Raw genomic sequence first — 27,815 nt, 5'->3', positions numbered from 1 at the left:
CCAGCTCTCTATGTTTCTTGTACAGAACAACCTCCTGGACAGCAACCAATCTGGCTTCAAAAGCGGCCACTCAACTGAGACTGCCCTGCTCTCGGTTACTGAAGCCCTGCGACTGGCAAGGGCAGCTTCAAAATCCTCAGTACTCATTTTGCTGGACCTGTCTGCTGCTTTTGACACCGTTAATCACCAGATTCTCCTGTCCACCCTCAGAAAGAAACAACTTGCTACTGGGGTTCCTCAAGGTTCAGTACTTGGACCACTTCTCTTCTCCATCTACATGGCGTCATTAGGATCTGTCATTCAGAAGCATGGCTTTTCCTATCACTGCTACGCTGATGACACTCAACTCTACTTCTCATTCCAACCAGATGACCCGATGGTAGTTGCTCACATTTCAGCCTATCTGAGTGACATTTCTAGCTGGATGAATGACCATCACTCACCTTCAGCTCAACCTTACTAAGACTGAACTGCTGGTGGTTCCAGCTAACCCATCGTTTCATCACAACTTCTCTATACAGCTGGGTTCGTCAACCATAACTCCTTCCAGGATAGCCAGAAACCTAGGAGTTGTGATGGATCATCAGTTAAGCTTCACAGACCATATTGCTACAACGACCCGGTCCTGCAGATTTGCCTTATACAACATTAGGAAGATTAGACCCTTCCTGTCAGAGCAAGCCACCCAACTTCTTGTCCACGCTCTTGTTCTCTCCAGACTGGACTATTGTAATGCTCTCCTGGCGGGCCTTCCTGCATGTACTATCAAGCCTCTGCAACTGATCCAGAATGCAGCAGCGAGGGTTGTCTTCAATGAGCCAAAAACAGCTCATGTTACTCCTCTCCACATCAGGTTACACTGGCTACCAGTAGCCGCTCGCATCAAATTCAAAGTACTGATGCTTGCCTACAAGAAGACCACTGGCATGGCGCCAACATACCTAAGCTCATTAGTTCAATCTTATGTGCCCTCCAGAAGTTTGTGCTCTGCAAGTGAATGACGCCTTGTGGTGCCATCCCAAAGAGGTTCAAAATCACTCTCATGGACCTTTTCCTGGACTGCGCCCAGCTGGTGGAATGACCTCCCGATCTCAATTCGAACAACTGAGTCTTTACTCATTTTCAAAAAACATCTAAAGACTCATCTTTTTCGCCTGCACTTAACCAACTAATACAAGTACTTACCTTTTCTTTTTCTTGTCTATCATATTCTTAAAAAAAAAAAAAAAAAAAAAAAAACCCTGCCTACGTGTTCTGTACTAGACTACCTGAGACTTGTCATAGCACTTGTATATCATTGTTGTTCTCTTGTTGATCTGATTGTTTCTATTGTTCTCATTTGTAAGTCGCTTTGGATAAAAGCGTCTGCTAAATGATTAAATGTAATGTCAATGTAAATGTAAATAAATCAAGCATAAAGCTTAAGATATTATTTTAACCTAGTGAAAAGTAAATGACACAGGGCATGAAAAACTTTTTTTTTTTAATCCATCTAATCGGACCATAGAACTGGATTCTCAAAGCCTTGACATCGTATCCGGGAGATAAGTCAGTAAATTCGAGTAAAATCACAGGCTTTCCTTATCCCATGTGAATGCACCAAACAAAATTCAGATATGGGGGGGGGGGGGGGGGGGGGGTATTTCAAAATCACACAAGTTCCCCAGATAATACTAATCCTGTGTGAATTTGGCCTGCAATACCTAGTTCAACCACTAGTTGTCAATCCTACATACACCACCTTTAAGATGTTTTGTAATTATGGGCCCAGTTCTCCTCTGGTCTAACTGAACAAACATGGTGTGGTATTGATATGTCATACCAGCAGTAAGAGGGAAAGGAAGAGTTGTAGTCTGTTGAGCACATTGAAATATGAAGGTTGAGCTGCCATTTTACCCAGTAGTAGATGACTGCTTTATCAGTGGCCTTAAGCACAACACAGGTCTTTCTGAAAAAAACTGCACATAGGTCCTGGCTGGTCCTGGCATAGCTGGCCATTGGGATCTGTGTCAAGGGCGACTTATAACCGGTATGTCAATAAAGATCTGTCCTGATGGACTCGTCATTTTATAGAAGTCAGATTGAGATCTAGGAAATTTGAAAGCCTAGGCAACACCTTGAACTATTTGTCATGTTCCTCAAACCATTTCTGAACATTTTGCCATTAAAGGGTGTACATAGTCTAATCTTTAAATGGGGGTCAGAGTAACATTCAAATAAATGCCAGGACCCAAGGTTGAAACATTGCCCAGAGAATAACACTGCCTCCACCTGCCTGCCTTCTTCCCATACTGCATCCTGCTGACATCTCTTAACTAGGTAAATGCACATGTACCCAGCCATCCATTTGATCTAAAAGAAAACAGGTTTTATCAGACCAGATATCCTTCTTCTATTGCTCCACGGTCCATGTGACCAGCCACATGACAGGAAACAGGAACTGTATAAAGGGAGTAGCATGCCAAACAACTGGACAGTCACTAGAGCACTAAAAAGAACTTTCTGGATTGTGGAGTTTCCAACTTATAGTACTTACCTCTTCAGTCACAACTTTGCAATCAATTGGATTATCATTTCTCTTGGACAGTATATACACTGGTTAACACACACTTTGGGACTTTTTCGCACATTAGGATTCTTGGACAGTTTTAGGGTATGATGCAATAAACTGTTTGCTTCTAATGGCCTGAATTTTTCTGGTTTTATTGTTATTATTTTAAAGTATCATGCAAATATACAATTTCATTGAAATGTATATCTGTTTTATGCCATTCTTTTAAAACCTACAAATTTCATACAGTAAAATCTAACCTCATTTTAAACCTTGTAACCCAAAAGATTTGGCTGATTTTTACAACCTTACAACAATTTTGATGATTTGCTATAACCTAAATAGGGCTGTTAGGGTTTATGGAAAGATTCTGAACTTTTTGATATCAGCTCATGTGAGAGTCTCAGAATGTACATAAGGTTTGTCCAAGAAACTGATTTTGTTGCTAGGCTTTTGAAAAAAATTCTCCAAAGGGATGAGGAAGTCACTAAATCTAGTGACAAAAATCACTAAATTGGCAACATTGGCACACTGACTACAACATAAGTTATTAATATTTAATTGGTCCTCTTGTTTTTGTATGTGTTCATAATTTCTTTGTATGACAGCATGCCGTAGGTTATGACCGCACAATTTGACATGTTTCATTGCATTATCACAAATAAAACCACTGACTCTAAGCAACTATGCAATATGCTTACAAAATCTTGCACATTTTTAAAAAAAAATATTTTTATTAAAGGTGAAGATGTCCAATTTCCTAGCCCAGATCCCACTTTTGGCCATTACTATATGGCAGTTAATTAACTTTCCAACTGACCGCCAAACCATATTGCAAAAAGAAGCCACTTTTATAAGGATTGTGGGCTTTCCTGGAGTTGTTGGAGCCACTGATGGAACTCATGTTCACATCATTGCTCCAACTGTATAGAGGAGACATAGCAATAGAAAACGAAGCATCAATAATAATTTGTGATCATTTTACACAATGCAAAGCGTTTAAAAAAAATAATAATAAATAAAAAATTAAATATTAAAATATTTCAATGTCTTAATTAAATTATTTTATTGTAGTTATATATAAATGATTAGTGTTGTGCTGCTGTGACTTTACATGAGCAGGCTTACTATTGGCTGATTCAGAGGTCGAGGTCAGCCATTTTGTGTTGACATCATTGTAGTCTTTAGTTTACAACACTTAAGTGTCAACTCAGTCAACACTTAACAATCAGTCTTAGACTCTACTGAAAGTTTCTTTTAGCTTCTTTATAAAAATCTCTCCTACTCTTCCTATTTTGCCGTACTCTCTCTCACATACACATTATATATGTATATATCTTCTTTATTTCTTTATTTACCATGCTGTTAATGTCATACTTAAACGTATTTGAGAGGAAATGAACAGCAAAACAATAAGGTTCTGAAAGTGCTGTGGTTGTTTGTGTGATCACTTTGCTCATAGAAGGTTGTGTTGGGCAGTAACGCATTACTTAGTAACGCGTTACTGTAATTTGATTACTTTTTTAATAACGGAGTAATTTAACGCATTATAATTTTCAAAATAATAATTAGAGTATAGTTACAAGCCAAGGTCTCTATACGTTACTGCCGCGTCCCATTGCTGACAGAATGCAGTGTTTTATAATGTAGAGATTGTAAAAAGAATTAAGCACACACACTGTCGAGTCAAGTGCCAGTGTGATTATAGACATGCGCCCACGAGCTCCGATGCAACGAGTGCAGCGCGGGGCAAGATGCGCGAGTGCTGCTGCGGGCGGGTATACACTTGTGTGTGTGCGGGATGTGGGAGAATAAAATGATTCATGGGACTCCCGCAAAATGGAAATATCTAAACGTAAAATATCTAAAACAAATAAACTGTTATTCATCTATTGCACAAAAGCAACATGAACTAATATAAAATCTAAACGATTAACAGGTCTAAGCCTGTTTTTATTTAGGCTATAACACGTGTTTGCAGTGTTGAGCAATGCAGTGCTGAAATTTGCGTGCTCATGAATCGTCTCATTATAACACAAGAATTGTAGGCATTATGAAAGATTCATTTTGCATATATTTATTGTGTTATAACAGAGTTTTGTGAGATTGTGATGAACTGAGATGTCTTTTAGAGATTATAAATGCAGCGCTCTTTGCTGGCATTCTGCCATGCCAAACCATGCATGCAGCAGCCACTTGCTTTAGTTAAAAATAACAGTGTACTGTGAATGTTGATGAATAATAATAAATATTTATCGGGAGCATGTATTCTGGGATTTCATAAATTTAATGGAGAAAAAAGTAACGTTACTAGTAATGTAACAAATTATTAATTACTTTTGAAATAAAGTAAACCGAGAAGTAACGTGATTATTTTTAAAAGGAGTAATCAGTAATTTGATTACATTTTCAGAGTAACTTGCCCAACACTGGTTGTGACAGACCCAAATCATCACTGCTGCATAGTTGCATTTTTTCCAGTTGCCAAATATGTTAATGTAGTTAATGTAGTGATTACTTCCATTTCTGGCACTTTGGCATCTCTGTGCGCTGTTGAAGATGTTAGCGTGTCTCTAATAAGATCAGACACAAACATGATCCCTGCACGATCTAATGTGTATCATCTTATTAACACTCTGTCATGCACTGTGTGCAACACATTTCTTCTCCCTCTTCATGTTTCATCCATTTTCTCCACTGCTAAAGAAACTCTTAAGCTTCTTAAGTCCTCGTCTGTACCTTAAGACCTCTTTTAAGGGTTAAGATGCTTTCTGAATTACTTTTTTCTTTGCTAGGATCTTTTCTTTGATTTTAGAAGGAAACACCCACATTTCTAAGAATTTTTTTAGAATTTTGTTACTAGGAGCAACTCTTAGCGCTAAGATTTTATATGAATACGGGCCCAGGGGCCATGGTCTGTATTTATCAAGCCTCTGAGAATTGCTCTCAAGGAAGCTGCTAAGAGTTGACTTAAGTGTAAAAAATTCTTGGCTCAAAGCTGCGCTCCAAAGTTAGTTATCAAGCATTTCATTGGAAATTTAAGTGAAGTCTAGGACTAAATCTTAAGCGTCAGTCCTAGAGTTGATTCACGACACTTTGCTGTGCCACAAACGGGATTTTGGATGACGAAAAATGCATGGACCAATCACTGAATAGATTTCCTTTTTAAGAATATTCTCAGATAAATTCACGTTGAGTGGTTTAATTCCTAATAGGACTTTACATTCAACACCCATTTGACAATAAAGAACTTGCAAGAGAATACATTATGGTAAGAAAATGAATCATCATCACAATCTTTAATTTAGGGTTGTGCCATAGACGAGAGTATTGTGTATCGACGATAGTCAGAGTTATGGTCTGTGGCTGATTTGTTTGACGACAGAAAGATTTTTATTATTATTATTATTATTATTATTATTATTATTATTATCCGTCAAAAATATAGGCGCCTATCTTTAGTGATGCAGCGTGGAGAGCCGCTTCAGAAACTTGCCGCGGCGTGGCTGGTGAGTAGCTGTGATTAGCTCTGGTGGCCATGTCGAAATGGTAACGTGCGGCAGACGTGTGCAGTGTAAATAAGGGGTAAGAGATTTATTCATGTTACAGTGTAGGTAGTATCACTGGTGATAACCGGTGTGTTCCTCTTCAGGAACTCTAGCTGTGTTGTAAAACGCTTTGGGAATGCCTTCAGCGTGAATCATGTGTGTAATCAGACCAATGGATGGACGAGACATCATAGGCGGGTGACGTCAGAGACCAGGAAGCTTAAAAGCATGTGCGGCAAAGCCGGCATTTAGCCTTGTGTCTTTCAGCAAGCGCTTTTTGTGTGTGTCAGTTGCTATCTGTTTGTGAGTCTTATTTAGTGTTGTTTGTCCACTGATAAGCTCCATTATGTCAAAGCTTCAGTCAAGAGAAGTTTTGGGCGAGAGCAGGCAGCATTCAGGCTGTGTACTTCCCCAAAAAAAAAAAAAAAAAAAAAAAAAAAAAAAGGGGGTAGGGACACACGCAGTTTGTGTGTTGTCTGCTTGAGAGTGAAGCATGCAGAATCAGCTCTCAAGGGAGTTGACGGCTGCAATGCGAGCATTTGTTACTGCTTTGCTTCACTCTCAGAAGGTTCTCTTTGACGAGGGAGCCTTCACTGGCGTTTCTCGCGGTGCCAGCCCCACTTTCGCTGAGGCGGAGCGGTGGTTGTGCACACGGGTTTCGCCTTCAAATCTGATGGAAGGAATGTAAACGGGCAAGTCCCTCTCTTCTTCCTTAACCACCAGATCCGGCGCCCGCTCTCGGGGTTGGGGAATAAAATGAAATATTTATCTGACTATGAGAAGTTGGATGTACAGGGGCTCTTGGGATATAATTTCTCGAGTGAGAACACGTGTTTACCTCTCTTCCTCTGAGGAGGTTGAGGCGGTTCAGCAAGGGCTGCTGGGCGGGAGCAGTCCCAACCCTACTGTGTTCCAGCCCCTCGTGCTGGGCGTTTCACTTCTTGTACTCCGCAGAGTCTAGAGTCAGAGTGGCGTTCCAAGGCCGAAGGCTTCTAGCAGTAAGCAGTCCTGTGGATCGTCATTTTCGCTTGATAGCCTTTGTCGTAAACGTCCTGAAGCCTAAGGCCTAGGACTTTTTGAGGGCCAGCTCAACGTTTTTAAAGAGCATATAATGCTCGCACTAGACTGAAGTCAGTTATGATGTTGTTTGGTAATATAAATAGTCTTTGCTCATTTCTATTTGAATAGCTGAGGAAATGTAACTGTTTTATTAACTGTTCGTCGTAAAACATTTCAAGAATATTCTTCCTCTCCTGAAAGATTAACACACGTCTCTGTCTCCTCAGCTCCATCACAAGCATTACTGGCAACTCCCAACCACTTGAGAGACCTCTCGAGTTGTCTTAAATATCTGGGAGAGTAAGAGTGATTCTTAAATTTAAGGAATTTGATAATTTGCTTTTATATTTAAGTTTGAAAGTAGGAGTTAATTTAATTAATTCTTAGCAATTAAGACAAAAATGGCACTTTGAGAAGCTTGATAAATACGGGCCCAGGGGCCTCATTTATAAAATGCTGCGTATAAACTATTTGTTCTAAGATCATTTCTCAAAAGTGCATAAGTGCGATTCAGAAGAAATTAATGTGCGCACAAAAACACGTGCGTACACCTCTCTTTCAGATGTGACATTTATAAATCGCAAATGATCTTGAAATTGTGCACAGCTGACTGTCAGATCTCTGCCTTGTAAATGCCCCCTAATTAATATCATTACCATATAAAAGAGCACACGCCAATATCCTAATTTCTAGACTTGAGAATGAAGAGCACAATGAAGAAAAAAAACTTCACTGAGTCTGAAATTGAGGTCCTGCTGGCGGAGGTAGAGGTTCTTGCGGGAAAGCTTTTTATTTAATTATGTGTAATTATTCTGTGGACAAACAATTTGTGTGTGGTTATATTTTTTTCTATTGACTATTATTTTATTATTGACTACTTCTAGAAACAACAGAAATATTATTATTAATAATAATAATAATAAAACAATAAGGTTTCCAAAAGTAAGAATTAACTATGAATTCAAGTAAAATTTTTAGTCATGTTATAAAAATGAGCCATCCTACTTTTAAAATCACTTACAACTAATAAATCAACTAATAAAAAGTTTAGTATCACGAAATTCTTGCAAAACTTGAAAACATTATTGAAAGAACAATTGGACGTTTCATATCATAATAAAATAAATTATTACATGATTATGGTCTCCAGTCTGAAAAAAAAAAAAAAAAAAAACGGCAAGTGATTTGCCATTTCTTTATATTTATACAGTTTACTAATGCTGCTCAAAAACATTTTGTGTATTTTATACAAATAGCCTATAACTTATGTAAATGACAAAAACAAAGTTTAAGACTGATGTCTCTATTCATTTTTACAGAAGAAAAGCAGCAGATGTTATAAATGAAAACAGTTAACAATGTTATTGAATAGAATACATTAAAACCGTTATTGCACGACATAGGCCTATTAGGCTACACAAACAGTCGGAGATGCGTTTATGCATTTTGTTTTGTTCTTTTTTTTTTCTACTTTACACAGTAGAAATTCAAGACTTCACAAGTTCTCTTGTAAAATAAAATAATAATAAAAAGACAACATGGAATAAACTGTACAGAAAGCGAGTATAGAACTCTCAACATTAGGCTACTAAAAAGTTCAGTTTAATCTTGCAAAAACTTCCATTTATAAAAAAAAATCTGACTACACTGCACACTTAATCTCTTACACTGCATCTTTGTTGTTTATGATGAATTTGTCAGGACTCCGGTATGGTCTGTCCTTTTTTCTTCTTTTTTTTTTCTTTATTTATTTTTTTTTGTTTCTGCTCATTTTTCTACCCTTTTATTCGTTTTGTTCGTTCGTTTGTTCGTGATGTGATGGTAAGTATTTTTCCACGGCAAAGACTGTTTTTAAAAATATGTTGCCTGGGATTTTAGCATATGCACACTCTAAGATCAAATCTGTGTGTATGCACGTCTTCTAAATGAGGCCCCAGGTGTCTAGACTTTGAAGCAGGTGTCCTAGCAGAGTAACCACAGGTCTAGTTTATCACATTACTAAGGACATGTTTCACAATACTTCATTGTGACACATCTATATTCTCATTACTATACTGTATTTACAATTTTCTTTATTTTACATAAATGCCATTTAGTTTTATATTTAGCATTTAATGCACTGTGATTCAGATAATTGTATGTGTGGCTGTTTAAATCATATAGGTTATTGCTAAGCATAAGATTTGCACCTGTTTTGGGTTCCACTGAGAAGTAGGGCTCCCCTTCCAGGATGGAATAGATAAGTTTAGCATTGTTCCCAAACATAGGGTCATCAGCATCTGTGGCTGTCACCTGGATAACTGTGGTTCCTGTAGAAGAGAGAGAATGGTTAATAAGCAAACGCTGGCTTTTTCGCACACATTCAATATGTTACTCTCATAGAATCTGCCGTTGTTTGTCATTTTGCATTATTGACACACTGTTTTCCTAATTAATGTTGTTCAGTTGCTTTGACACAATCTTTTTTGTTTAAAGTGCTATATAAATAAAGGTGACTAAACGTAACTTGACATTAACATATTTGGTAACTGGAAAAATGCAACTATGCAGCAGTGATGATTTGGGTCTGTCACAACCTTCTATAAGCAAATGATCACACAAACAATTAATTACCTTATTGTGTCGCTGTTCATTTCCTATCACATATGTTAAATATGACATTACCAGCATGGTAAAAAATAAAGAATATATATATATATATATATATATATATATATATATATATATAATATATATATATATATATATATATATATATATATATATACCCTACAGTATATAATGTGTGTGTGGTAAAACAGGAAAAATTATGCCTGTAATTTCAAAGTAAAGGCTATAATAGTCACTACACTTAAGAGTGGTCTTTTATTTCCTTCTTGGACAACCAACCACTCAAAGTCTTCAAAAGACTGTGTCTTACCTAGCAACGGGGTCAGCCCCGCGTCCTCACTTAGATGAAAGTTTTCATCTTTTCCTCGTTCAAAGTTGCTTTCAGATTGGTCCTGAATCGCTCTTAAGCTAAGACTCATACATATAAATTTTTAAGCTAAATTAGGAGATCTCTGAGAGGATTCTTAGAATCTTTAAGAATATGGGCCCAGATCACACTGAGAGACAATAACTATGTCATTGTCAGACATAGTCTGTGTTGACATTTCAGTTCTGACATCTCAGAAATGACCTATAATACACACTCTCAAGCTATCTACATACATTTAAATAATAATAATTAGGGATGCACCGATACCGATACTGGTATCGGTATCAGGCCCGATACTGAGCTCTTGTACCCGTACTCGTTAAAATGCCCCGATACCAAACGCCGATACCACAAAGCACATGAAAAGTGCCATATTCGGACAAAGAAACACCAACAACAGAACAACAGACAGCAGAATGAAGTTATTAGAGATTAATGTTGTCTAAGTAGGATATTTATACAATGAATATAATGTTAAACATTCAGTATTAATGCCTGTATAGCTGACGTGCGCGAGCTGATAAAGCACGCTGAGTGCATTGAGCGCGCAGCGGCGGAGATGCGCGAGCTTGTCGAGTGAATATACAGTTCATCACTGGAAAGTTTGTAGTTCGGTCAGATATGTCAAAAACAAGTAAGCAGAACAATGCACAAGTTACTTAACGGGAGAGAGAGAGCGAGAGAGAGAGAGAGAGCACGCTCGCGCACTTCTGTTGTGTGATCTTTGATGTTCACTCACTTAGCACACGCATTTGGGTTAAAACTAAATCGTAAAAAAAGACATTTTATAAGGGTTAGGGTTATGGTTACTCACTATATTCACTATAAACATTAAATTTATTTTCAACCTTAGGCATACATGACTTTTTGGTGAAAGTGAATGTAGCAGCCTGTGTGTAATGTGCTAGGCAGTACGTTACTACTGTTCCTCTCGTTCTGTAATAGTACAAATACATGCATGCGTTGCACATGTTTTGCTTGCTTGAGTGGCTTTGGAATATAAATCGCAGCACGTTTCAGATAAAAAACAAAACAAAAAACATGACTTCTATTTGTGATAAATAACACAGGAGATTTATTTATTATTACAGCAAAGCGCGTCATTACAGTACTAAGTTGCTGCAATGGAGCAGCTCTACTGCTATTAAATTACAGATGATGAACCATAGAGCAAAAACATAAACAAAGAAAGTAACAAAACCTTGTAAAATATATTTTAATGGGAATAATTAAGTGTGAAAATAACCGAATGATATACAGTTAAACCAAAAATTATTCAGAGACCAGATATACATTTTTATATTTTCTTTTACTAGTTGGTGCAGGACACTATAGTTCCTTTATGTAAATGAGGATAGCAAAATAAAATAAACTGTGACAAATTATACCCAAAAATTCTTAAAACATAGTCTGGGGAAAAAAATGTAAGTTCAGGTTTGCATGAAGCTGACTGACAGCATTGCCAGGAAACTACAGGCAGTCATTAAGGCTAAGGGTGGCATGACTAAGTACCGATAGTTGTGTAAATACTGTCATACTAACAGCTGTCTGAATAATTTTTGGTTGATTGTAATCCATTACATACCTTTCTATCAAAGTTATCTGAAATTATCAAGATTAATTTGTTCTGACACAGTTTAACTATGAGTTCTTGTCATATTTTATTACCATCTTCTAAACTATAGAGAATAAACTGTGATAATGTGAAATGTTGAAGGTGTCTGAATAAATTTTGGTTTGACTTTATCCATTTAATAAATTAAATCAACCAGCTAACATTAAACATACTCTTTTGATTTCTGTACCCAATATTTTAAAAAATTACAAATGCAATAAAAATATCGGTATCGGTACTCAGTATCAGCAAGTACCAAAAATAAAAGTATCGGTATCGGGCAAGTAGTGTAAAAAGTGGTATCGGTGCATCCCTAATAATAATAATAATAATAATAATAATAACAATAAAGATATTTTGATATCTGATATTTTTCATTAGCATGCTGGTAAAGGTCTGTATGAATATTAATTAGGTAACATGACTGAATAATCTAGAAAGATTACCCAGCAATGGCAGCATGAGTTAAATAAAATTCAGTAGCTCAATCTCTGCAGCAGATATCCATCTTTGCCCTACCTCCACTCTTAAATGGTTGCTCCATTAAACATATCAGTTACCCATAATGCACTATAGTTGTGTCTTCTGTCAGTCTTTCTCCTCATGTTGTTCTTTGTTTTCTCCAATATGATTTTCTGCAATAAGGGTGATATGCAGCTCTTTGACATTACATACAGTTTTAAACATTTATATATACATTCTTAAATTGATTATGCTTAATAAAACAACAACGCACATGGTCATATAAACATGTTAAACTGTTTAACTTTATGGTGTAAGGTCATAAACAGCTTAAGAATAAACTGATCGTCACAGCTAGATTTTTGCCCATAACCCTGATTTCTCTCGGCATGTAAATACCTTTCACGGTATTTTGGCAGTGTATTGAAGTGTGCATAATACTAAAATGGCATTTTTAGTATAGTGATCCTGTTGTATGTTTCCTGGTTTTCACTTTACGGCCTACTGCTGCTCTGGGAAAACAGAGAACTCAAGTCTCACGTGAGAGGAGAACTCCGAATTCAACAAAGGAATAACATGCTGTCAAGCACTGCTAATACAACCACGAGAATAGCCCACGGAACGAGGAGTCCAACTCCTCAGAAAGGGAAAGAACTTGAGCGCTCAACAGGAAGCAACATGCTCACAATAACCCTCAATGCTAAGGGGAGTGATGCTTCAAAGTGTTAATAGAGACACACTGGTTGAGTGGAGCCCAAGGTACCAAGGTCTAACCAACTCAGAGAAAGGGAACAAAGCTAATATGTAAAACCCTTACCGTACAGGATTTCAGAAGGTCGGCAGAGTCTTGCGTGCACACTTACCACTTATGTGGATTTTAGAAAGTGCGCAAAGTGTTCAACGTGCACACTTACCACCATGTGGATTTCAGAAAGTACACAGAGCTTAGCGTGTATACTTAAAGCTTCCCAAGGATCTGTGCATTCCAAACGGGATATATCAACCTTCAAGAAACAGTTGTTTGGTCCCCTACACCCTTCAACCCTTCAAAGCTTTTTACTCTGGAGACTAAACCTTTTGAAGGGATTTGGGCATAGGGATGAGTCCTTCTGAATGGAATGCACAGACAAACTTTGTTACCGAAATCAACACTAGTTGTGAACTGACATTTTGGAAAAGAAAGGACTCTCTCTAGACAGCTGCATCAAAGTTGCAAAAAACTGAATTATCTAAGATGTTATTGGATGTTCCACAATTATATTCATATGTCAAATATCAAACAAGCTTTCTGTGAATATTTGGTTGTGAGTCCTGAACATGGAAGGTAGCAACTCAAATTATTTAGTTGTCTCTCTTTTTTAGCATTTGTCAAAAATATATAAAAGAGGTCAACGCACCTGTGGGACACATCTCTGGGATGCTGGATACATAGGGCTCATTAATGAATTCTGGAGCGTTGTCGTTGATGTCCTGGACTTTAATGATGAACTCAGATTCAGGTTCAACAGGCTGCTTGGAGCTGCGGTTGATGGCCTGGGCTTGTAGTATGTAGAAGGGCTTCAGCTCACGGTCCAGACGTTGTGATAAGTAAATGTCACCTGTGTACTCATCAATTTTGAAGATTTCACTGGCTCCTTCACCTGAGAGGATGTACTTGATAGTAAAGTCCCCTGTGTCGTAATCTGATTTCAGCTGAATGAAAATAAACATGATTTATGGCAAAAAATACCAGCAAAATGAATAAAAATGTCTCAGAATGCAAAATGGTGGCAAATATGCCCTGTAATGAATTTTAGTGTAGTTTATGTGCATATTCAAAGTGATAATACCATTTAACCCTCTGGAGCTCTTCTGTAATTTTTGTTTGAAACATTTTACTTTTTGGTTTTAGATTTTTTTTTTTTTTTTTTACTTCATCAGTATGCAACTTGGTCAAGATTTTGGCATTTGCTATGTAAACACACGCATAAACACACAAGATTCAAGAGCTTTATTATCATATGTACTAGTACAATAAAATTCCTTGTTTACTCCTCACAAGTCTGACAGGGTAGAAGAAGAACAAACATAACTTACTAGAACAATAGAAATAAGAAAATACAGAATATACAGTAAAGTATAAACCATAAAGAATAGCATAATAAATAACAATAGCATAAAAAGTAAGTAAAAAACAGAAAAAGAGATCCTGTATGCAAATTAGAAAAACAACTGCCAATAAAAATTCTTCAGAGTATAAAGATGCAGTGCAAGTGACAATAAAGTGACAATATGCTGATAAACTATCAGTGTAAAGTATAGTGTTTAAAATGTTCATTATTATCAGTCGAATGCATTATGAGGTGTGTGTATGATGGTACAGCAGGTAAAGGGCAGAGTGCCATTGAACAGGCTGATTTTATCCTGATCATACAGGTGGAAGTAGCATTGAGTTTTGACTATTTATCAGTCTAATAGCGTGGGGATATAAATTGTTCTGGAGTCTGGAAGTTCTGGCTGCAGTCCTCCAGGTACCACATGCCAGACTTCATGAGGGTAAAGAAATTGTGGATGGGATGGATGGTGTCCTTGATGATGTTGCAAGCCCATTTGAGGATAATTTTATTGTAGATGTCCTTCTGAGCCAGCTTTATCACCCTCTGTAGGTCCACACAGATGTGTACATCAAGGAACAAGCTGCCCACTCTGTCAACTTCAGTATCTCTGATCAGTAGAGGCTGATACACACGGTCACTCCTCCTCATGTCCACATTGAGTTTCAGTGTGAGATTGTTAAGGCTAATTTATAGCATGCGTAGCCTACGCAGTAACCCAACGTGCACCTCTCCAAAAATCTAACAGCGCGTCAATTCTACGCGGACAGCAAGCACTTTGATTGGTCTGTTACAATACCTCCATCATATGTGCTTGAGATTTGTGTGTGTTTATGTGCACTTTAATATATTTTAATGTTAGGGTAAAATATATTATACTTCTTATATAAAATAAAACAAAGCAAAGAACAAGTGTCTTTCCATTTATTATACTACATAGCATTATACATCAGTAGTTGTCCGTGACAATGTTGATCTGCCGTGGTACAAGTCCTTGTGGAGATGGAAAGAATGCCATATCTTCTCGTTCCATTGTTATCTCCTTTTTGTAGTTTTAAATAATGATTTAATGATTTGATATTTATTTGCCGCCCTCACAGCTATAATGATTCTCTGACGAGCCGCTTCTTCTTCTGCTTTTGTCGTGATACTGCGGGTTACACCTGCAACATGCTCGTGGACACTGCATCCTAGCGGTTTGCACGTGTACTGCATTCAACTCAGACAACAACGCAGAAGTATAAATGAAAACTGATGCATAGCCTACAGCGAAAAGGCTATGGCATATGTACGACGAAGAAGTATAAATCGGCCTTTAGCCTCACACCATGTGATCAGTTCAGACACTTCTTTCTGGTATGCAGTCTCATCATTGTTTGTAATAAGTTTATTTTATGATGAAGTTGTTAGGATGGGTAGCAACACAGTGATGTGTGAAAAGAGTGTACAGCATAGGGCTAAGTACACAGCCCCGAGAAGTACCTGTGTTCATTATGATGGTGTAGAAAGGAGTGTTTTCCTAGGTGGACATGTTAAGATCTACTGGTTAGGAAGCTCAGTATCCATTTACACAGTGCAAAAGGGAGGTACAGGTTATGCAGCTTGTTTATGAGTATTGAGGGGATGATAATGTTGACTGCCAAACTGTAATCAATAAATGAAAAGCAGTCTGCCATAGCTGTTTTTATTTTCCAGGTAATTTAGAATTTTGTGAAGGGCAAATGAAAAAACACATTTTGTTATCCTCGTGGTCAAAAATTACTACATTGGAATTGAATGGGAGACTAATTTAATCTAGTGCAGGGTTGTCCTTTTCCTGACTATACATTCTCACTCCCAACTTCTCACATACTGACACTTGTTCAAGAACCTTTGGCATCAGTTTTTAACATGCAGGATACCAGTTTATACCAGTTTAAGAAACCTTTGTTTTTTTATATATAAATATATAATATATAAAAATTATATCTTAGGTAATAATTTTGACACAATGAAATATGTTGGGGTATTATTTTCAATGTAGTCAGCCACAACATTTTTATTAACATTACACTATTTAGACATTATTGAACTACACTTTACCCAACCCCTAGCCCTAAACCTAAACATTTGTCAATATAAAAGACAGGATATAACAAGCAGATACAACTGCAGCCACAGTTTTATTTAAAAAGTATTAATACTCCAAATCTTCCAAGGCCAAATGATTGATTTATGTGAGGAACAGACACAATCACAGCCTCCATCATCTGACTTACAACACATTCAAAAATTGCAGTCAGAAACAGGGTTACATCAGCGTTGGTTGTGAAATGCCGTTGGCTCTTGTGTGTCTTGTGACCAATTGCGTCATGCTAAAGTTTGGTAGTGGTAGCTTAAAGTTCTTTTGAATGAGATATGACTGCTTTAATGGAGCAGGATAATTTTCAGCTGTTAAATCAATGTGTTTTACTCTGTTCTTCATATAAAAATATTGTATGGGTTCAGAAATCTTGGAATGCAACACAAGTTGTTTGTAATATATTTATACTGTGTTTATTTGGTCCATTTTTGGAATAACTATCGGTAACTGTACTTTGATTGCCTGTTATGCATTTTATATTGCTGAATGTGGGTAGGTTTAGGGTAGGGGTGGAGTTATGTACTCTAAAATATCTATGAATATATAAATGTATATAAAATCCTTGCTACAAATGCATGCAAAGAATTAAATCTGTCATGATCTGATGCATAATGCAAACACCTGAAAGCAAATGAAGTACTCTGCACATTGAAAAATTACGTTAAGGGGTACCCTGTGTGTTAAAAAAATTAGTTATTATTGACCACCACGTGAATGTCAGGAAAACACAGACTCCGAGGAAACTTGAACATGGTGCCAGGCTCTGTGGAGACAGGAGAGATATGGCCAAATTGCCCGCTGCAGATGGTGATGTGTCCCAGAGTCCCAGACTCCCAGACCCCAAGACCCCCAGACCCTCTCGCTCTCTCCAGAACCAGTAATCCACAGATGGTAAATTGGATTGTTCCCTGGACCACAGGAACAGTGGAGATTGGAATGAATGGTCTGATTTCTTTGGAGTCTGCTTCTTTCAGGAGGGCATCCCGGCAAAGGGATGACTCACAATTGTCTTTGGATCCAGGATGGGTTCAGGATTCTCTGAGGAATTGTCAGGAGCATGGAGTCGGGAGAGATTATCTGCTCTACCATTCTTGTTGCCTGGACGATTAGAAATTTAAAAATAAAACTGGGTAAAGAAAAAAGCCCATCTTGCTTTTCGGGGGTTCAGACACTTGGCTTTGTGGAGATATTGAAGATTCTTATGATTAGTGAGGACAGTAAATGGATGACATGCACTTCCAAGCCAGTGCCTCCATTCCTTGAGCTCTAATTCAATGGCGAGGAGCTCTCAGTTTCCAAGATCGTGTTCCTCTTCACTGTTTTTTTGCAGGAGAAGGCAGCGCATGAGTGTAATTTAGGAGCCATCTCGTGCTGCTGGGGAAGCACTACTCAGAGTCCGGGGGGCTTAGATGGATCAGGATGTGTCAGGAGTTATGCACTGGTGAATGCCAGCTTCAGTTGCTTGAAGGCATTGTCTGCCTTGGTTGTCCGGGACAGAGACATTGGTGTAAACGTAATGGTGTAAAAGAGGAAATAATATTGCTCTGCCTCGAGGAACAGGTGATACTCAGGTAGCTTCTTCAAAACCTCTGTAACATGACAGCAATGTTCAGCCAAACTCCAGTAGATAAGGATGTCATCGATGTAGACCAGCACAAACCTGTGGAGAAACTTGTGCACCTTTTGCAGGAAGTCCTGAAATATGGCGGGTGGTTTTGACCAGCCCATACAGCACAACACAATACTTGTAGTAGCCTGTAAGGGTCACAAAAGCTGTTTTCCAGTCACCCCCATTGAGTATCCAGATGTGCTTGGATGTGCAACAGAGTTCCAGTTTGTGAAGATGGAAGAGCCGTGAAGATATTCTAGGGCTGCTGGGATGAAAAGAATGAATAATGGAACTTAATCGTGATCTTGTTCAGTTCTTATTAATCAATGCATGGTCTCAAGCCTCCAAGCTTTTTTAGCAAAAAAGAAACTGGAAGCAGCAGGGAAGGTTGATGGGCAGATGTAACCTTGCTGAAGTGCCTCCTGAATGTGTTCTTTCATGTCCTTCTGCTTGGGTAAGGAGAGTGGATAGATTTTACCTAGGGGCACTGGTTCACCAGAAATGAGGTGAGCTGGCTGACTCTGGTTGGCGGTGTGAGGATAGGAGCTGACCCTGGGTGGTCTCCATACGCCCCAGTATACGATGGGAGACACAGGTGGCAAGTTGGATAAATCTCTCTAGACACATGCTGTCATCATATGCAGGGAGATGCAGCTTGAGTCAGGGAGATAGTCTCTGATAGAAAGAATTTAGCAAGGCACTCTCATTCCAACCACTGGCAGCAGCCAGCATATAAAACCTCATAGCATAATCATTAATGGACATTTAACCCTGACACTGACACCACCTCACTGATGGACAAATCACCAAGGGGTTTTCCAAACACTTCTCTGAAATAAGCAACAAAGCTGTCCAGCGATTGACAGGATTTGTCTGTTGCTAAATTGTTCTCACTCATTTCAGCATTTTTCTTTCTGTTAACAATGAGATGATAAAAGACATCTTGGCTCTCTCCGTAAGGAATCAATGAGGCTGCACCTCAAGGGCCAGCACACATTTTAGCAGAAATCCATTGCACTCCTCCGTTGAACCAGAATAGTTTGCCGGGTTCACAATGGGAATTGTTGTATAGACAGGCAAGGGAGAAACCACCAATGCAGCGATCAGTGTGGGGTGACAAGATTGGTGAGGACACAGCAAAGAGAAAATATAATATCCATGAATGGAACAACCAGTATGCAAATTCATGTTTGTTGCTATTGTGTTGGTCTGGTCTTGTGTCAGGAAAACACTGACTTAGAGGAAACTGGTATGTAAACTTAATAGCTGTTTTTCCACTGTCAGGCCAGTGCAAGCCAGGGCTAATGACGAGACAGGCGGAGCAATTAGCCTCGGACCTCAAGTGGTGAGGCCAAAATCAAGCTTCCACTTGTGGACCAGGGCTACTCTAAAACCTACCCTTAACACGACTCTCTGGAGCAAACGTCACACAACCCCACAATTTCACAGTGCGAGGGGTAAATGAAAGAAAACTATATCACAAAACGAACTTGACAGAAGCTGACGTTTGGTTCTTACATGAAGACTTAAAGGCTTCAGTATCTATATTTTATTTATCAATGATTTACAATAAAAACAATTTTTTAATTATTTATTAATTTGTCAGCATGCTAAATCAAACTGATATTTCTCATTATTTTACATAAATAGAGAACTCGCATACCTGTTCATTTACAGCTGCTCAGTTTATTTGTGATGACTGGAAATCACAAAATAACTCTATTATGGCTTTTAAGTCCAAATGCTGGTTAGAATTCCAGAGAAGGTGAACATTGAGATGAAGTGAAGGTGGAGCCTGGTGATTCAATGACAGCCAGGAGCACCAGAGGGTTAATCTTAGTTTGGTGTACTGTTTAAAACTATATAAAATTGGGTAAAACATTGCTTACATTTTCCTCAAACTCTCGCAATAATAATATAAATTGTAATTTCAATATTTTATTACTGCAACTTTATATCCAAAGATACTAAAATTAGTATTTCTTATTATTATAACTGTTGTTAAATAAAATAGCTGTCACTGTCAGTCTGAGACAGAATTTATTAAGGACCACCCCACCCATTTGTGAATGTTTCATTCTAGTTATACCTGACCAATCTTTCTTGGCGTTGGATCTTCTTCTTCAACAAATATCTGGCTCCAAATCCAGCCTCGTCTCACTCTCAGATGGGACCTGCGAGAGATTTCACTTGAACGGATCTCATGCTGTTTTTTTGAGATTATGAAGTCACCCCCTAGCCAGCCAGGCATGATGGAGATCATGAGAAGCACATGAAGAGCAGAACAGTTGTCCATTGTTGAGAAGTTCTTTGAATCAGTATTTCATTGAATGATGTGGCTAGATGTCATGTTGAAGATGCCAAGGAAGGGCACAGACTCAAAAAGGATATGTGCCAAAACTCCATTAGAAGGAACTGATGATTCTTCTATTATTGAGAAACAGGAAATATATTGTTAGAGTGATTTATAGAGTTGTAGTGAAAGTGAATAGAATTCTTCAATAGACTAAACTGTTTGAGTCAATCTGGGGCACAAATAATCTGTTAGAGTGAGAATTCTGGCTAATCATAAAACCAGGTTAAACTGTTTTTATTTTCTGCACTGATTTTGAGGAGCAATATATAACGCTAACCCTAACAGATTTGAACATATTTCGAAATTTTATAATGTGACAGAAAGAGCTTATAATACTTTCACTTGCAGCCATAACCATTCTCACCTAAAATGCTTTACCAAAAATACAAGGGGGAGACCTTTTTTTGTGCATGGATAAATCATTTATAATAAACAGTGCCATATTCCATTAAAAAGATGTGTGTGTGTGTGTGTTGGGGTTAGAACTGTCAGGTGTGATTTTATAGGGATTTTAATAATAAATGCACAAATTAAATGTAAACTGCTGATTCTAAAGATTTCAATTACAGGGCTGAATGAATACACAATGCTGAAACAAATACCAACCCCTTAACCCTAACCTTAACCTTCGTATAGCTTTAGCAGGACATCCTGATAGATGGCATTACTTATGTCTGATTAAATCCAGCCATGATATTACTGAATTCTAAACCGAATCCATAAAGTTTAGCCTTTTCTTGACAGCTGACTGAGGGATGGAGCTACAAGGCAGAGTTTGTGCACATACTTTGTTAACAGTAAGGTTTGTCTTTTCAGTAAAGAACATGATGGGGTGCTGTTTGCTTTACATTTATTTGTTGCACCCTCTTGTGCACTGGTGATTTAAAAATCTGGTCTACACTAATATCATTAACTTTTATGGTAACACTTTATAATAACTTTCATAAATAAATCATCAACAAACATTATGTAATGTTTAACAGATCACTAGTTCATATATATTCACATATCTAGAAATGTAAAATAATGCGCTTGTTAATGTTTACTGATAAATGTATTAAACATGACCTAATAATTAACATTTAATGTAAATTAAAATGCAAATGTCATTAAACTTAAAAATCATTTGATCATGCACATCTTGAAAATCTACAAATGATTTAAACAGATGTTAAACAATGATTAAAAGCTTTTGTTAATGCACAACACCTTTGCTGCTGTTGAGGTGTGATACGGGTAAGGGTAGGGTCAGGTTTAGTGGTATGGGTAGGTTTAAGGTTGGGTAAGGGGTCAACAAGTGTAAAGGGGTCAATTTGATTACAACAAGGGAACACAATTAAATCTGGTTATATTGCATTATTTTGATAAATGACATATTTTCTTGAAAATTAGTTTTTCCTCCTCCTGTTGATGTATGACTCAAGGAATATTCTGTTTAATAATGCATAATAGTATACTAATATAAGTGTTGAAGTGATAAAACATGTTTTGTACCCAAATTACAACATGTGATGTCTCTTTACCAAGCATTTAGCTAAACTTAACTAACCACCCTTTACACAACATTGTTAAAGTAGCTAAAAGTCCAGTGCCAAGAAAGATACTAAAAGAATTTGTAAATGTTTTAAAAAATTTACAATTGATGAATAGTTTCCACTTTAGTTTGGCTTTTGCAAAAACATTAACAAATTATTCATAAATGATTTAAGATATGCCAATAGTAATGTCTACACAACAAAGACCAAATATACACGGAACAAAATTATAAACGCAACACTTTTGTATTTGCCCCCATTTTTCATGAGCTGAACTCAAAGATCTAAGACTTTTTCTATGTACACAAAAGGCATATTTCTCTCAAATATTGTTCACAAATCTGTCTAAATCTGTGTTAGTGAGGACAGTATTGTGTACAGATCCTTGCAACATGGGGCCGTGCATTATTATGCTGCAACATGAGGTGATGGTCGCGGATGAATGGCACAACAGGCCTCAGGCCTCAGGATCTCGTCATGTTATCTCTGTGCATTCAAAATGCCATCAATAAAATGCACCTGTGTTGGTTGTCCATAACATACGCCTGCCCATACCAAAACCCCACCGTCACCATGGGCCACTCGGTCCACAACATTGACATCAGCAAACCACATATATGCTGTCTGCCATCTGCCCTGTACAGTGAAAACCAGGATTCCTCCGTGAAGAGAACATCTCTCCAAAGTGCAAGACACCATCGAATGTGAGCATTTGCCCACTCTAGTCAGTTACGACGATGAACAACAGTCAGGTCGAGACCCTGATGAGGACGACAAGCATGCAGATAAGCTTCCCTGAGACATTTTTTGACAGTTTGTGCAGAAATTCTTTGGTTCTGCAAACCGATTGTTGCAGCAGCTCTCCAGGTGGCTGGTCTCAGACGATCTTGGAGGTGAAGATGCTGGATGTGGAGATCCTGGGCTGGTGTGGTTACACGTGGTCTGTGGTTGTGAGGCTGGTTGGGTGTACTGCCAAATTCTCTGAAACGCTTTTGGAGATGGCTTATGGTAGAGAAATGAACATTCAATTCACAGGCAACAGCTCTGGTGGACATTCCTGCAGTCAGCTGCCAATTGCAGCTTAGAGTGGCTTTTTATTGTGGCCAGCCTAAGGCACATCATGCTGTCTAATCAGCATCTTGATATGCCACACCTGTGAGGTGGATGGATTATCTTGGCAAAGGAGAAGTGCTCACTAACAAAGATTTAGACAGATTTGTGAACAATATTTGAAAGAAATAGGCCTTTTGTGTCCATAGAAAAAGTCTTAGATCTTTGAGTTAAGCTCATGAAAAATAGGGGCAAAAACAAAAGTGTTGCGTTTGTGTTGCGTTTATAATTTTGTTCAGTGTTTGACTGCTACAGACTGTGATTATGAGCTACTGAACATATTAACATGAATAGTTTGTGAAGTGCCTATAACCTATATTTTCACAATATTTGTAATGTAAAAATGACCATTAGCTAATATGTGAACGGAAGTTTAATGACATTTGTAAACATTCGAAAGTACATTAACAATTAAGCTTGTAAATATTGTATAATTTCTGTAAAAATCATTTGTAGATTTTTAAAATGCATTGAAAGTTTAATGACATTTGTAAATATTAACAAATGAGCCATTAAGCATAAAAAAAAATTGTTAATGACTAATCAATTAATATAAATCTTTTGAAGATTAAAAAAAAAAAAAAAATCCATGATCATATGAATTAAAAGTTTAATGACATTTGTAAGCATTTCAGTTTACATTAAATAATGATCTGATAATCATTTGGTCATGTTTAATAATTTCATTAGTTAACATTAACAAGCACATTACCTAGTTCTAGAAATGTGAATATATAACAAGCAATGATTAATGAATAATGTTTGTTAATGATTCCTTACTGAAAGTTATTATGAAGTGTTACCACAACAGTCACAGTAGCTTATCACTAGTGTCAAACTGTTAGCTGCCATATTTATGAAAAATGAAACTTAAATTTTGCAAATCAAATGTCAAAGGCAAGCCTCCAAGGTTAGTAAAAAAAAAAAAAAAAAATAAAAATAACTCAGTGATATTCTGGCGAGAAGATATTTAGATGAATATAAATTAGAAGCTTCAGTACAATGAATCAAGAAAACAGCTTATCACTTAGTGACATGAAGTGACAGTTTGTCAACTAATCTTTAATGTGCTTGCCATGAAATATTTATCATAAATTATTTTATTAGATAAGTGACTGACAATTTTATGACACAAAGGATTCCATTCATTAAACAACTCTAGTTGAAATTGTTTGACTTTGTACTTAGAGCTGTGGAGTTTGGAATCTCTTTTTATAATAAAATCTGACAAAAGCCACTGACATTTGACATTACTCCTGCAAACATACGCTGTTTTGAATTTTGATATGCTGTATCAAAGAAAGTTAGTGTAACATAAATAAAGTAATGACTAAAGGATAGTAGAAGATTCATTTTAATATTTTAATTGGCTTGGATAAAATGATGGGGTTGACTGCAGCACCAGAAATGCTTACCAAGGCTAAATTATTTTGATAATAATAGACTAAAAACAGAAATATTGTGAAATGTAATCACAAATTAAATACATTTTTTATGTAATATTTTTGAAATAAACATACATTTGTGATTAGATGCATAATTAAATATTAAGTTGGAATTACTATTTGGATAGGTCATATTTAATGTGTAATTAAAAAAAAACAAACCACTCAGTATTCAGTTATTTAATAAAAAAAAAACCATGGCGACATGTTTTTTTATTTTTCAAATACATTCTACTGCTTAATGTGGAAAAACAGCATTATTTTGACTTCCATTAGATCTTTGCATCACTCTTGTTACAAATCTTAAATGCTTTACCCAGTCAGCTAGCTCTATTAAAAATAAATATACATATATATTCACAAATGAGTGATTTACATTGGGTATAATTTAATGCTTAGTATTTTAAATGTGTATTTATAATACTGCACACAACTTTTTTGAAAGACTGCGAAGAAACAACTGAATATTTTCAAAGTTTATCTCATCGTACAGTCAAATCTTCAGCACATTTTAATTAGTCATTAGGGTAATCATGTTGTGATGTGTTGTTTACTGTTATGCATCACGGTAATGAAACCCTGTGTTTTTGAAGTGTAACTATATTAAAAATTAAGAAAAGACCTTTATTCATGTAAAACTGTTTTAAAGTAATAAGATAAAAAGTTTAAACATTTGTGTTTATGCACGCTAAGAAGTTTTGAATAACTTTGTTTTTAAATATTTAGAACATGTTTATTTAATTGAATATTACTGACAAGCTAAATAAAAATATGTATCTAATTTATTCTGATTTTGAGTACAAGTATGATTTTAAAATCTGTTAATGAGGTTAGAGTCACACATACAATCCATATGTTTGTCAATATGTAATGGTAATGTTTTTGAACAAAGTGTCAAGTATAAAAATAGAGCTCACCTGTATCTCTGAACAATATCAGCAACTCTCTCAAAATCACCATCAGGCTTTCCTCAGTAGTTTATTAACACAATTTAGATCTGTTAACTGGTCACAAACTGCAGTTCTAATGTTCACGATCTCAAAATGGTTCGTCCCTCCAATGACTACCTCCCATTTCTCCCCCATTTGTCTTTTTTCCTCATACATTCTGGAGGAGAGCAAACAGTGCTTTTATTGTCAGAGAACAGTGACACACACATCATTCTTCTTCATGCAAACAGCCTAGACCAGTGGCTACACATCTCAAACCTCTGTTTCCAACAATACAGCATTTATTAGCTATATCCCGCTGTAGGCCTGCAGTACATTCATCTGAGTGTGAACTGTTCCAGAGACTGAAAGGAAGAATGTTTCTGACATTAAAATGCCCCATGAGCCCCTTTTTCCTTATTAAACCACAGGCATTATGACACCATGTTCAAAAACAGGAACATGTATAAAAAAAAAAAAATTAAATATTTGCTTTAACATAAGTTAAACAACTAAGTTAAACAACAAGTTTCACATGCATTTGATGCACAAAAATAAAATACTGAATCCCCCCATAAGTAGAGGGTGGTGGGAGGTTAATATTTAATATATAATAATGATTAACCCATTGTTCAAAAACAGGAACATGTATAAAAAAAAAGAAATATTTGCTTTAACATAGGTTAAACAACTAAGTGAAACAACAAGTTTCACATGCATTTGATGAACAAAAATAAAATACTGAATCTTCGCATAAGTAGAGGGTGGTGGGAGGTAAATAATTAATATATAATAATGATTAATCCGTTGTTCAAAAACAGGAACATGTATAAAAAAAATTAAAAATTTGCTTTAACATAAGTTAAACAACTAAGTTAAACAACAAGTTTCACATGCATTTGATGAACAAAAATAAAATACTGAATCCCCGCATAAGTAGAGGGTGGTGGGAGGTAAATAATATATAATAATGATTAAGCCGTTGTTCAAAAACAGGAACATGTATAAAAAAATGAAATATTTGCTTTAACATAAGTTAAACAACTAAGTTAAACAACAAGTTTCACATGCATTTGATGAACAAAAATAAAATACTGAATCCCTGCATAAGTAGAGGGTGGTGGGAGGTAAATAATTAATATATAATAATGATTAACCCGTTGTAAGTTTACATTACACACTTGTAATGTTTCTTTTATGGCAAAAATGCCATAAAAGAAACTTTACAGGTGTGCATCTTGACACTGAACAATGACACTGATATATTTTTTTCAGATATGTCAGAGCAGGATATTTTCAGTTGACACAGCATTTTAAGATATGTCAGAGCAGGATATTTTCAGTTGACACAGCTCAAACATGCATTTTAGTCTGGGACTAGCTTAAGCTTTGTTAGGTTAGGGGAATTAAACGTTAGGAAAGAAGAGGATTTCCCAGACTAGGACCCTATGGGTCCTAATCTGGGTTGTGCACGGTCCATCACTCCACTGGTCACCCCCAAATCACACAAAGACCAAGAGAGACGGTCACAGCAGCCGGACTGCTAAGGGCTATTCATAGGGCTGTTGAGGCCAGGGCTGTTAAGTTTAGGGCTGTTGAGGCCAAGGCTGTTAAGTTCAGGTCTGTTTGAGTTTAGGTCTGGTTAAGTTTAGATTTGTATAAAAAAACGAGCTTCACAATCATTAGGTTTGGTTAGGGTTAGGGTTAGGGTTAGGGTTAGAGTTAGGTATATAGATAAAAACGAGTTTCACCCTCATTAATTCCACCCTCATTAGCATATGCGATCTGATTGGCCAAAGCTTACCTGGCCGTATCTTTTGAAGCGGAGGTCCGATGTGCACATATCTGGTATCGTTGGATTCAGGAAGCTGTCGTCTTTCAGGCAGCATGGATGTATGGAAGAAAGGATGTTTCTTTCAAATCCAATGTGACCTTACAACAGTCTAAAGTGTGACAAAAAGGAAGTCAGTCATCGGCAAAGGCAAAAATACATCCAAATGAAATAACCTGTGAAATCAATAGTCTTTTAGGGTTAGGTTAGGGTTAGGAACGAATGAGATCCAGAAGCTGAAACATAGTTCAACATCGGTACATGCACTGTCCTTCTTATACTCCTAATGGCCACCTGTTTTCACCGCTCGAGCAGAGCCCCACAGCCCAGGCCACAACAACCCCCCGGACAAAGAGAAATCCTTTTTAAATTCATTATTTATAATACAATAGATGTAATGGATAGGGTTAGAATATATAGGTTTCAAACTATCAGGGGTAGAATGAGTAGGTTTAGATGTAGTGTGGTTAACTTGGTTAAGTTTAGGTGTAGTATAGTTAGGGTTAGGAATGAATGAAATCCAGAAGCTGAAACATAGTTCAACCTCGGTAAATGCACTGTCCTTCTTAT

The 27,815-nt window shown here is 36.9% G+C and overlaps 1 protein-coding gene across 3 annotated transcripts in view; it reads right to left on the bottom strand.

Annotated features, from left to right (window-relative positions):
* The window catches only part of cdh19 (cadherin 19, type 2), a 78,355-nt gene extending 52,213 nt beyond the window's left edge, over positions 1–26,142 (bottom strand). For all 3 annotated transcript variants that reach the window (XM_042713992.1, XM_042713993.1, XM_042713994.1), the window contains exons 1-4: positions 25,403–26,142; positions 20,129–20,466; positions 13,613–13,907; positions 9,348–9,467 (exon numbers count right to left, since the gene is read on the bottom strand). In XM_042713992.1, the coding sequence (XP_042569926.1) occupies positions 9,348–9,467; positions 13,613–13,907; positions 20,129–20,335 (622 nt within the window). In that variant the 5' untranslated portion in view covers positions 20,336–20,466; positions 25,403–26,142. The remainder of the gene's footprint in view (positions 1–9,347; positions 9,468–13,612; positions 13,908–20,128; positions 20,467–25,402) is intronic.
* Positions 26,143–27,815: the final 1,673 nt, after the last annotated feature.

The sequence above is a fragment of the Cyprinus carpio genome, chromosome A24, assembly GCF_018340385.1.
Source record: "Cyprinus carpio isolate SPL01 chromosome A24, ASM1834038v1, whole genome shotgun sequence".
NCBI lineage: Eukaryota > Metazoa > Chordata > Actinopteri > Cypriniformes > Cyprinidae > Cyprinus > Cyprinus carpio.
This window is presented reverse-complemented; position numbering and strand designations above follow the sequence as displayed.